Source organism: Gopherus evgoodei, chromosome 3 (genome assembly GCF_007399415.2).
Source record: "Gopherus evgoodei ecotype Sinaloan lineage chromosome 3, rGopEvg1_v1.p, whole genome shotgun sequence".
In the NCBI taxonomy this organism is placed as follows: Eukaryota; Metazoa; Chordata; order Testudines; family Testudinidae; genus Gopherus; species Gopherus evgoodei.
In genome coordinates this window covers 2116116-2129189 of record NC_044324.1, presented here as the reverse complement: position 1 = coordinate 2129189, position 13074 = coordinate 2116116, and the positions used below count along the sequence as shown (strand labels likewise).

The 13074-nt window shown below is 46.3% G+C and overlaps 1 protein-coding gene across 2 annotated transcripts in view; it reads left to right on the top strand.

The window, feature by feature from the left end:
- Positions 1–11829, top strand: part of VDR (vitamin D receptor) — a 95637-nt gene extending 83808 nt beyond the window's left edge. For both annotated transcript variants that reach the window (XM_030554473.1, XM_030554474.1), the window contains exons 5-10: positions 3758–3942; positions 4788–4893; positions 6077–6248; positions 7066–7217; positions 8167–8283; positions 9205–11829. In XM_030554473.1, the coding sequence (XP_030410333.1) occupies positions 3758–3942; positions 4788–4893; positions 6077–6248; positions 7066–7217; positions 8167–8283; positions 9205–9464 (992 nt within the window). In that variant the 3' untranslated portion in view covers positions 9465–11829. The remainder of the gene's footprint in view (positions 1–3757; positions 3943–4787; positions 4894–6076; positions 6249–7065; positions 7218–8166; positions 8284–9204) is intronic.
- The last annotated feature ends 1245 nt before the right edge of the window (positions 11830–13074 follow it).

Sequence of the window (13074 nt, the reverse complement as noted above, 5' to 3'; positions counted from 1 at the left end):
CATTCGGAGCCTGGTACTACAGGTGCTGAACACCCTCAACTCCGACTTCAGGGACAGTGGAAGATGTTAAGCACATTGCAGGACTGGGCCCATTGCCATTTTTGCAAAGATTTTATTTGGAAATAACAAGGCACGTAAGGGTTTAGAAAATCTCTTGTCCCACATGCGCTGTATGGGACCTTGAATGGTTCATCCACAATATGCTGGCTAGACTGGATGCACACTGCCTTGTGGGTGTCACCCCAGGAGCAAACACATCTGAAATAGTGGTACATAGTCAATATTCATAATTTCACATCCAATAACAGCACATACCATCCAACAGGCTATTAATATTCAACAGATCAAGACTTTTAGAATGATCCCTGACAAGGGATACTTTGCACAAAACATATAATTATATCAGCATGGTAAATATGGGGATACTAGGGTGTTGCTCCGGGGTACAGAACATCACAATCTGTATGTTGAAATCTAGGCATGTGTGTTTGATAGCTAGAAACTAGTACTGTCCATACATAGTACTGAGATGGCAAAATTAATATTCCGAACGGTAATATACATATGTGGAAAGGGCACAAGCTATGGTCAAAGGAAAAACAATGACTTGAATTTCCTGAGTTTTGTGGAGCTAGAATCTCAAACATAATGTTCCTTTATTTTCAGCCAGTGCAAAGTATACTGGTTTAAGTCCTGGAAATTGCCAAGATCAATCCTAGGCCAGAGCCAAAAAATCACTATTTGATTGAGGGACCAGTAATGGGTTTAAAGACCAGTGATCAGAAAAAATGGTGATTGACTTTTGTTTGCCAAAATAGCTGTGCCTCTTCAATCATAGTGCAGAATCCTGATCTGTTCGAAGGCCCCAAATCAGCAAATCGTTTCAGCTCATGCGTCAGTCTCGCTAAAAGATGTGCTTAAAGCTACGCGTGTGCTTAGGCCTAGATTCAGCAAGGCAGTAAGTATATAGAGCTGAGTCCTTTAGGAACCCTCCTCATTCTGATAAGTGAGTTTTAAGCCGATACTTAAATGTTCATTTTTTAAAAATCCCATTAAAAACTGCTGCTGTTTACTAATATTAAGTTTAACTGTGAGCAGGGCATGGCTCGTGTTCATAGCACATTCAGGTAGCTTTTGCTGAACAAATATTGCCCTGTATACTGTAACTGAACTGTGCACACTTGCCCACATTAATTTATGCAATCAGAGAAGGAAATGCTGCCACTTCTCTGAACAACAGTATCTGCAGAGTGTAATGCAAACCCTTCCTGACCATAAAACTATAAATCAGGTGTGGCCAACCTGTGGCTCTTCACATGCCTTGTATAGGCACCAACTCCGGGGCTGGAACTACAGGCACCAACTTTCCAGTGTGCCGGGGGGTGCTCACTGCTCAACCCCTGGTTCTGCCAGAGGCCCTGCCCCCAGTCCACCCCTTCCCATCCCCTCCCCTAAATTTTCCGTGCCCTCACTCACCACCACCACCACCCCAAGCCTCCTGCGGGCCACGAAACAGCTGATCGTGAGGTGGGGGAGTGAGAGGGAGGCACTGATCGGCAGGGCTGCTGGTGGGTGGGAGCAGGCGGGGGGAATGGGACTGATAGGGGGCAGCTGATGTATTACAGTGGCTCTTTGGCAATGTACATTGGTAAATTCTGGCTCCTTCTCAAGCTCAGGTTGGCCACACCTGCTGTAAATTGTCAGTGTTTTTCCAAGAGAGATTGAGAATCTGCCTTTTGCATGCTACCATGCCTGTTCAGAGTAATGCATGGGGCATTTTAATTACAAGTCTAGAATTCTCTTCAGGAGTTTTGGTGATGCAATAAAGCACAGAAGTGAAACCTGATGAGACATTTTGGGGGTGAGGAAAAAGAAATGGAAAAACTTGAATTATACGTGTGAAAAAGATTTACTGTACTTTCAGTTTATTAAGTCACTTTTTTTCCACTCAATTCCTTTAAAAGTTAATTTCACAAGAATGTGGAGGAGTTTGTTGCTGCCTTCTAAAAATGTAAGGACCAAAATGTAGGGCTGTTGAAGACTTGCAAAAAGGGCTCTAGTTCGTCTTTTAGTATACATGTCATCTTCCTAAATTGTTAGAATGTAAACAATATGTGAAATTGGCTCTTCAAAAGACTCTAGATCACTGAACATCTTGGGCTTTTTCCTGTTGATGACCTCTTGAACTTCTTTGTTAGCACCTAGCAGCTCTGATGCATTTTAATGTAGAATGTAGGAATTGTGGAGTTACAGACTGAATTCTCCTATGATCGGGAAGAGCATTCAGCACACACACAAGACGTTCAATCTGATCCTTCCTCCCCTTCTCAGAGCTCCCTGAAGTAGGAGATTCCCATTCTGCTAGAGTACCTCCCCCCCCCCCCAGGGCTGTCACAGCCGGCAGAGGAGCATGGAGTTCTGCCTGAGGAAGGGGCTGGGTACCACACTGCATAGTTCTTTAGCAAATACTTTTTTAAAAAAATATCGTATGTGCCTTGGGATAGAACATGCTAAGGCAGCAGGTTTCAAACAAAAGAAAGTACTTATCTTCACATGACATGGGGTCAACCTGTGGAACTCATTTCCATGGAATGTTGTGATGGCCAAAAGTATAACTTGGTTCCAGAAAGATAATGAAGGCTAGCACCATCAATGGCTATTAGCCAAGATGGTCTGGGATGCATCCCAGGCTCCAGGTGTCCGTAAACTTCCAACTGCCAGGAGCTGGGACTGGATGACTGGGATGGACCTCTCAAAATTGCTCTGTTCTATTCATTTCCTCTGAAGTATCTGGCACTGGCCATTTTCAGAAGACAGGATACTGGGCTAGTTGGGCCATAGTTCTGACCCAGTATGGCTGTTCTTATGTTCTTAATATCAATTGCAGGATCTAGGCATTGAGTGAGCAAAGAGACAAGGTGGGTAAGGTTATATCTTTTAATGGACCAACCTCTGTTGGTAAGAGAGACCAGCTTTTGATCTTACACTGAGCTCTTTGGGTCTGAGCAAGGTAGTCTGCACACTTTTGGGGGGCTCTCCACAGAAGTTCACCCACATGCAACAAGCTGCAAGGGTGGAGTCTAGAACAGCGGTCGGCAACCTTTCAGGAGTGGTGTGCCAAGTCTTCATTTATTCACTCTAATTTAAGGTTTCGTGTGCCAGTCATACATGTTAACATTTTTAGAAGGTCTCTTTCTATAAATCTATAATATATAACTAAACTATAGTTGAATGTAAAGTAAATAAGGTTTTTTTAATGTTTAAGAAGCATCATTTAAAATTAAATTAAAATGCAGAGCCCCCAGACCAGTAGCCAGGACCCACAGTGTGAATGCCACTGAAAATCAGCTTGTGTGCTGCCTTTGGCACGTGTGCCATAGGTTGCCTGCCCATGGTCTAGAACATGTATGGTGATGCCAAAATTCCTCACATCTCTCTTTCTCATTCCATCGAACACTGGACCAAATGCTTTCCTAGGATTATGGGAGATATGACATTGCTGAATCAGGCTTTAAATAGCATCAGGAAGCAGTGACCTGCTAATTCAGGGGATTTAAAACAAGAGGGAGAAAATACAGGTTTAATTATTAAACAGCAATACGAAAGGGACAGGGTATTGTCTCAAAAGTGAGCTCCAGAGTAATCTACTGCAATGACTTTTGGTTTCAACCAGTTTCTAGGTATTTGTAGATAATTCCAGGATGTTGATTTTTGATTATTGTTCATTCTCTTCCCCTTGCCACATGTTTGTAAACAGTCATTCTGACAGATGAGGAGGTCCAGAGGAAGAGAGAGATGATAACGAAGCGGAAGGAAGAGGAGGCTCTTAAAGAGAGCATGAAGCCCAAATTATCGGAGGAGCAGCAAAGAGTCATTGACATTCTTCTCGAGGCCCATCGCAAAACTTATGACCCAACCTACTCTGACTTCACCCAGTTCCGAGTATGTTCCAGGACCTACTTTCTCTCCCTTAACTCTTCTGTGCAGAAGACTTCCCGATTGCTGTTACTAGGAGGACCTCTGCTGGTGGTAGAGGCTATACCATAATTCTAATAGATAAGCTAAAGTAGTAGTCTCTACCTCTTCCATACCATGACCCAGTGTCGCAACGTAAAGTTTTGAGACCTTCCTCCTAACTAGTCATATGGGAAAGGAAGGTGGTCATGACCCCCTGAATCTTGTTTATGACCCCACAGGTTAAGAATATGTGATCTTAGAGCACTCACTAACTATCAGTGAAAGTGCCCATGTGCTGTTCTCCCAAAATGCCATTCTGTCTATATACTTGGGGCTCAGAATCTTGCCACAAATGACAGGGGCAACTGTCAATCCCTGGAAGGGTTTAAATCAAGACTGGGTGTCTTTCTAAAAGACTTATAGCTCTAACAGAAGCTGTGGCTTTGAATCAGAAATTACTGGGTGAAGTTCTCTGTGGCTGGTGTTATGTAGATCAGATCATAGGCGCCAACTTCCCCTCTTTCACGTGGGTGATCGACCCCATGCCTCTGCCCCGTCCCCACTCTACCCCTTCCATGAGGCCCTGCCCTGCCCCACCCCTTCCCCAAAGTCCCCGCCCCAACTCTGCCCCCTTCCTGCTCCTATTCTAACTCCTTCCCCAAATCCCTGCCCCAGCCCTGTCTCTTTCCCACCTCCTCCCCTGAGTGCACTACATTCCTGCTCCTTCCCCCCCCTCCCCCACGGAGTATGCTAACAGATCCCTAAATGTCCCCCTCAAGGATTGAACTCACAACCACTGAGCTATCCTTCCCCCCCGAATTCTGTTCCAGCCTCCGGTGAGAGCCAGCTCAAGCAAAAGAATAACTAGATCATCATCGGTCCTAACGCATGGCTCCTCATCAGAAGACTCTTCAGATACCTTCAACTGTTCTCTAGGTATTATATGTGCTACTGGATTACTCCCCTACAAGTGATAGTCACACGGATAAATCAGACTAGGGATTTAAGCAATTTGTGGGTTTTTGAAATAACAGTTATTTTGACACAGTTTGTCAGTTCTGACTCTTCATATCCTTCATTTAAGAAATGAAACCCCTTCCCCCACAATTCTGCCAAACACTTAAATACATACCTAACAGTAAACACGTGCATGGTCCCATTGAAGTCCAGTGGGATTGCTCATGTGTTTTAAAGTTAAGCATGTTAAATGTTTTGTTGGATCATAGCCTAATTCCACATTTGGTTCAAGCAAATACCTTTGCATTAACTACTGTGCATTTCTGCTCCATGCTACGCCAGTCCACTGGTGCTGCAGATTTCAGAGAGCAAAAGAGAACCTGGCTCAGAGGAGGGGTGGCTGATTGGGATGCTACAGAGAGCAGGAGACCTCCATGGGAGGGGGTTTGCTTTAGGTGGAGACCACGTGGAAAGGAAGCCAGAGATGGAGAGGAACCCCAAGAGGCCTGACTGGGAGGGGTGTGCTGTAGGTGTGTGGCTTTGTTGAACAGGAGGGAGCTGTGGGGGGTAAGTAGGGAGAGGATAGCACATAAGTAAACAGCTGGGGAATGGGAGAGCAGGGAGCAGAAGACCAGCTAGGGGTAAATAGTTGCAGGGGTGGTATCGGAGCCGGGGGATTAGAATACAGGAGATATTGGCACCTGGGTGTGGGGTGCAATGGGGTGATGTGAGTTACTAGGCAAGGTGGGGATATAGACTGCTGGGAGGCAGATAGTGATGGTGCCAGGTGAGAGATGTGGGTGAATGCGATGCAGATTCTCAAAATAAACAGAGTTTGATTCCCAAATTCTCGTAATTGTGCCACAGCGGCTCCTGGAGTCTCCTTTCCCAAGGACAGCAGAGATCCCTGTAGCGTGAGTCAGCTCACTCAAACACAGATTGTTGCATACTCTTCCTTTCTCTTACTTTTGCTAAGATACTCCCTAGCCTAAGCCCCCAGAGGGCAAGGTGCAGGTGGTGCCCATGGACTGGGATAGATGTTCTGGTTGTGCAGTTTATTTTGACTCTCCATTCTTGGTTGATTTTTATCCTGAAGAACAAACTTCCTATCATAGGGAAACGGTGCAGCCAAGATAAATGCCAACCTCTTTCCCCTCTGCAGAGTGTGTAGAGAACAGAATGTTTTCCAACATGGCACTCAATGAGGACTCTGACAGAAGCCCTCCCATGGACATTAACCTCTCGCACCTCTCCATGCTACCTCACCTGGCTGACCTCGTCAGCTACAGCATACAGAAAGTGATTGGCTTTGCAAAAATGATCCCAGGGTTCAGGTAAGGATGGATTTGTTCCCAGGAGTTTTGGCAGGCGTTGCTTTGATTTTTTTTGGTTGAAATCACTCTGCGTCTTTCCTGCTTTATGCTGCTTGTTCATTTTCCTAAACTTGTCTCATCTCTACTGCTGCCTTAAGTCCAAGCGTTCTTCTTTCTTGATCCTTCTACAGCTCAGCACCACCTCCACCGAAGCCGTCACTGACTCTTCTCTTCCTGTGGCTTCCCTAGCCTTATCTACAATGGCCCTAATTCAGCACAGCACTTGAGCACTTGCCTGACTTTAAGAATGTGTGAGCCTTTTTGTTCTGCTTCTGTACAGCGCCTAGTGACTGTGACCAGAGCTCATAGGTGCCACTGTGACACAAATAATTTTTTAAAAGATGATCGTCATTTCTGTGAGAAATGCAGGGAAATACCAGCTTTTCAAATAGGAATGGCAATGGGGAAGTTGTTGTTTTCACAATTATAAGGGGATATTGCAAGTGAGTGAGACTAATTCCAGGTTACAAAAAAAGCTATACAAAGTCCATTTTCCCAACTCTAACTCCCTTAAGCATTTCATCCTGGGTGAACTGCAGTATCTGCAGTTTAAGTTCATCCAATTTCCAAATGACCCACCAAAGGGAATTTTGGACTTTATTCTACTTCTTCTGTGTTTCTGTAGTCCAAAAAGGCTGCATTTGGAGGTGAGCCAGAAGACATTATCTGTATGGCTGGCATTTGGTTGCAGGTCCATTGGTGATCCAACTGGAGGGTTGGAGTTAGGTTTACTTGAAGTCTCACTGATTACTGTCTTCCCCTCCCTTCCAATGTTCAGGGATCTGACAGCAGAAGACCAGATTGCCTTATTGAAGTCCAGCGCCATTGAAATCATTATGCTTCGTTCAAACGAGTCGTTTTCCTTGGAGGATATGGCATGGTCATGTGGAGGCAATGAATTCAAGTACCAAATTGATGACGTTACCCAAGGTAAATTAGCTCTGGCTACCCCTGTATCCAAAGCATGGCATGGGTCCATGGCAGCTTTGTTGCTTGTTGAAGGTTAATACATTTGTCTGGATCTTATTTCCCCACCCTTAACATAGAATTTTTGCATTTAATGTAATTTAATACCACTTTGGGGATGCAAATTGAGATCTGCACCAAGTCAAGAAATGCAAAGTTAAGGTGATGTTAGCTGGGATTGGCATGTAATTCATCCCTGGGCAGAGCCCTAGCACAAGGCCCTCACACCCCTTACATTCTACTTGAGCCCCAGGGGGCTCGTACATTTAACAGCCTAACTAGTCATCTGAAAATAATACCCATTAGAACAGCGGTAGGCAACTTGCGGCCCGCACACGGCCTGTCAGGGTAATCTGCTGGTGGGCCGCCAGACAGTTTGTTTACATTTGCACGGCTGCCCGCAGCTCCCAGTGGCTGTGGTTCATTGTTCCTGGCCAATGGGAGTTGCGGAGGTGACGCAGGCCAGGGGGGCAAAGCCAAAGCCCAAAGGCTTTAACCCCAGGCAAGGGTCCTGTAACCTCAGCCCTGCCACCCAGGGCTTTGGCTTTGGCACCAGGCCCCAGCAAGTCTAAGTCAGCCCTGCCGACCCCATTAAAACTTGGTCTTGACCCACTTTAGGGTCCTGACCCACAGTTTGAGAACCACTGGTCTGGAAGTACCTATGCAAAGAGAATATCTGATAGAGGGATCCTTAGACTTCATTGGACAGACTTTGTCACACTGTCTGGAGTGGCTCACGGCTGTGAGTGTCTACCTCAGGCCAGATGGTCAGAAAACAGGGCAGACACTCCCGGTTGCAGATATCTTTGATATCTCTGGCTTTATTTTCACTTAGCAGTTGACTTTTAGGAGATCTGAATTCCTAGAGGTAGAAAGGACTGTTCTGGAGTATGTTCTGTGTTTTGTCTTTTAGCTGGTCACAACCTGGAACTGCTAGAACCACTTGTGAAATTTCAGGTTAGCTTAAAGAAGTTGAACCTTCACGTAGAGGAGCATGTGCTCCTGATGGGCATCTGCATCCTCTCCCCTGGTAAGAGAAACTTGAACTGTCTGCTTGTTCCATGCTCAGAGCCAATAACCAATAGCTGTTTTTATCTGTAGCGAGGAAGTGGGGCTGCTGCCCTCAGCCAGGGCCTATAAAGCTAACCATCAACCATCTATAGGAGCCTGATCCAAGCCCAAGGAAGGCACCACAGCCCTCACACCCACTGCTGAGTCAGGGATCAAGAAATTTAGAATCAAACATGGTTTGCCCAGGTGCTGTGTGTGGGGCTACAACTTAAAACCATTCGGAGACTGATGCTAGTGCAGAACAGTGACTCCCTTATCGAATGGAGCATTTCGCTGGGAGCATGACACCAGTGCTCTGAGATCTGTGCTGCCTAGCGGTTTCCCTGTGGATTTCAAGGTGTCAGTTGTATCCTGGGACTGGCCTGCATGAGGGATCGCGTCTCTCCTTGTGCCATACTGCCACAGCGGCTATCAGCAGGGGCCACCCAAGCTGACTCCCCCTCTTATAAAAGAGAGGGGGCAGCTGACAGTGCGTTCCATGTGAGGGCTCTGCGATTCTGGAACTTGCTTCCCTACTTAGTCTGAAATAGCACCCGATTTAGTGGCATGCTGCCAAAAACCTCTGTTTGAGGTTCCTAACTGAGTGAGGGGAAAGGCATTTTCAATGGGTGTCTGGCTGGTGGGTTGTGTTGAAATGATGATGTAATGCAGCTGAGTCTGACATGTGGCAGTAACGATCAGACACCTAGAGCCTGGCATAGGTGAGCATCCTGCATTCTTTTAAATAAACAAGAGGCAATAGCAAGAAATGATGGAAACGGGCTGGAAGGGACTGGAGAGGTCATCCCCCCTGCACTGAAGCAGGATTATGCTTAGAGCATCCCGACTACTAATCCGCTAAACCTTTCACATGACATGAATTGCTTGCTTTGATTTCTAGACCGCCCTGGCTTGCAGGACACTTCTCTGGTGGAGTCCCTCCAAGACCGCCTTTCCGAAGTCCTGCAGACCTACATTCTGTGCAAACACCCTCCCCCGGGCAACCGCTTACTCTATGCCAAGATGATCCAGAAGCTGGCAGACCTGCGGAGCCTGAATGAGGAGCATTCCAAACAGTACCGCTGCCTTTCCTTCAAGCCAGAGCACAGCATGCAGCTCACCCCACTGGTCCTTGAGGTTTTTGGCAATGAAATCTCCTGACTTCAGACGCAGGACAGCACACCCAGAAATAAAGGGATAAGTCAGCCCGGTGAGCGGAAGGGTGTGACCCTTAACCAGGGTTTGTATATAGACACCATTTAGTTTCACACTACTGGAGAGGACTGTTTTTTCTGCACATCTTCAGTCACCTGGTTTGGCTTGCTGCAGAGCAGCAGCCAACCCAGCTAAGCTGCTTTTTTTCCCAGCGAGTGGCTTTTCCACTTGCCTTTCTTCTGTAACCAGCTCACATATCCCTTCATGGCTGTTTCAAGGCTGCCTTCAGATTGGGGTCTTCTTGAAACCACCACTTTTTTGGGGCTTGGTTTACAAAGTAAAAACTGAAATGTCAGGCCACTAGTCGGGAGGAAATGACTGAGATTTCATGTTTGAGCATAGAATTCAGGGCTTCAATGAACCCCTAATGCTGTATGTGGAGGGAGGACAGTTCTCTAGTTACTCCTATCCCTGCCTAAAGCCTCTGCCCAAGTGCTTTTGGTGCACAATTGCTGGCTCATTCCACCCCAGAGCTGGCTGAATGATCCCAGCATATGCCCCCACCCCCTCCACAACTGGCTGCAAAGTATAGAAATATCTTAGTCTCTAGATAAATAGGAAAATGCACTTAAGGAACAGTTCCTGTATCTCTGAAAGAAATCTCCATTTGCCCGCTGTGTAGAAGCTGAAGATCTCGGAAGCAATGACACATTGTGGTTTGTGTCCCCCTGTTAATGTGACAGGAATGAATGGATATTTGTAAGGTTTCTAGTCTCTCGGTTGCTCTGCGAGGTGTAGCCAGACTGGAAGTGGTCTCTGTGATAGAGTGAAGACTGTCTCTTGTGCTCCCAGGATGGATAGCTAAAAGCATGAAAATCCATGCTAATCAACACGCTGTACCATTTTTTGTTTCAGTGTTGATGTTGCCAGCTGTTGAGGTGAGACATCAGATAATCACTTGGGAACAAAAGATCCCTTTCAGCCTGTGGGGTGGCCAGTGGGGTGGTTTCCAGGCCTTGGAGTCTGCTGGACAGTTATCAAATAGCTTCTTAACAGATTATTTGCCAAGCCTGTTAAATATGCAACATCTTGGAAAAACTCAGTAAGAATCAAGTGGGGAAAGATTAATCTCATATCTTCCTGCCCTGAAATGTCCTGTTTGCAGCAAGATTTCAGTATTTACGAAAGGAGTCCTAGTTTCTTAGAACTAAGAAATAGGGCAGGGGCAAAGCAGCCTATAAGTTGTGCATAGCATTGCATCACAGTCAATTAAGGCCTGAGATGATCCCAGTCTTTCATCCTGAATTCTCCAGAGTTTTCCTGTGCTATGTAGGAGTCCTGCTCTCAATGCACTACAGGACACAGACTCCTTGTCCCTTGTGCTAGGCCCTGTACAAGCATAGGAAATGATAGGGGCTAGCGATTGCATCCATTTTGGAGAGAAGCATGTATACTCTCCGGGGCCTCCAATAACAGCAGGTCAAGCTCTGTTAAGAGGACAGGAATGATTGCAGAAAAATCTGCCAGCCAAGGAAAACCAAACGACGCAAGAGCAAAGAAAATCCCTCTAGTTCAGTCCCTCTTGTGTCAGTTGTTGGGTGCACAGAGGACGTTTGGGGGCAGGTTCTGTTTTGTGTACTAGGAAAATTACTTTCCATCTGCTAATGTGCTGCCACCGCCGCCTTTGTAAACAAGTTGCTCATTTTCCTAATGCTGAGGAATCCGAGTTGGGCTTTGAAGCTCTGTGTTCGTGCTCTGTGTTGGGTGGCTACAGCACGGCAATGGTGTTGCTTTCTCTGTCTTTTGCACTAATGTGGGAAAGTTTGTGTTGCACTTTGGTTGACCCTATACAGTTCTCAGGAAGTTGCCAGTTTCCTTTTTTTTAAAAAAAAGTTATTTCATAATTCTAGAAGAAACTCAGCCTGCAATACTCACTAACTGGTGACTTCAGAGAGCAGGGATGCCACAAATATATTCTTATGGGTTATGTGAAATCAGGGTATTTCTCTTGTTTAAATTATGCTTTTGCTCTGATTCCTGTGTATTGACTTACGCCTGAAATGCCAACTGTCTCCGCTGTGCTCACTGCCCCACGGCTCTGCAAGAGGGAGCCCTAAATAATGATGTTTAATAAAATGACTTGATGAAATATAAATAGGAAAACCTCATTACTGAGTAAACTTTCCAGAAAGCTGAAGTTGAGATTGGCATAGGGACCCGGCATGTCATCCACTTTTTAGGCATCTCAGTACTTGAATGCCATTTTAAAAGTGCATAGTTCAAGTGCATGTCTGTACACAGGGCCGGCGCTTCCATTTAGGCGACCTAGGCAGTCGCCTAGGGTGCCAGGATTTGCCGCCCTTGGCAGCAATTCGGCGGCGGGGGAACCTTCCGCGCCCCTGGTCTTCGGCGGCAATTCTGCGGCGGGTCCTTCACTCGCTCTGGGGCCCGCCGCTGAAACGGCCCGAAGACCGGGAGCACGGAAGGACCCCCCGGCCGCAGAATTGCCGCTAACGACCAGGAGTGCGGAAGGACCCCTGCCTAGAGCGCCAAAAACCCTGGCACCGCTCCTGTCTGTACAGCACAGGGTATGCTGGGACACAGCACCATGAAATGCAGATGTTTAAGCCTCTATATAGAATCTTCAAAGGGAAGCCAAAATAATTCCTCCCATCAGGGTAGAAAAAGGCTGTAGGGAATGATAAGTAAAACCCTGGAGATATTGTGGTAAATAAGAAACCCTGAGACTGCTTTGCTTTTATCTTCGATTGCAATCTCTCTTGGTCCGCTGGGTGTCGCTAACACAGCATGAATGAAAGCAGTTCCTTGGCAAGAGTGAAGTGCCTTGAGCGTAGGTACTGCACAGTTAACCTTTTCCCTGTCTGCCTTTCTGAGTCTTGCCAATCTGAAATATCGCTCACTCAGATCCAAGGAATTGATCTCCTCCGTAGGCTCTGCACTTGTTTGAGAAGCCATGGGATGGCAGTTCCCCCTCCTCAGAGAAAATCACTGTGTTCTTTAATACCGTTGTCACCTTCGCTTGAAATCAGTGCCTTAAATATAGATGTCTTGTTGCTGTATCTAATATATCTGTACGCTTGTGTGGTGGGTCTTTTAACCTCAGCTGATTCTCCCTTTGTTTGATTCCACGGTATGTGTGTAACCTCCCTGTGTTTGTGTCCTGCACGCTGCCCAGTTCTGCCCCTCAGTCTTGTCGTCCCCCCCCCCCCTTCCAACCCTGGCTGTCTCCTTGGGCCTACTCACTCTGTGTGTCTGGAGAAAATCCAGCCCCCGGGAGAACTTGCTCTTTGCTGCCTCAGCTCTGTTCTCTGCCTTGTCAAATGACTCTACTTCTCCTTCAGTGTGTCTTGCCTCAGCCCTGCTAATTTTCTTCGAAGGCAAAATTAGCACTGTTCACCCCGTGGGCCAGTTGTCCCTTTTCTTCCCCCATTTTCGAGCTTTTCCTTTAATCCTGTCTCTGACTCCGAGCTGGCTGGAAAATTGGTGGCGGGGGTATTGATGTTTTTTGTTTTTTTAAAAATAGTTTAAATTTTCCCATGGAAAATTTTGACTCTTCCTCAAAAATCCAAAAAAGTATTTGACTGACAACGGAAGA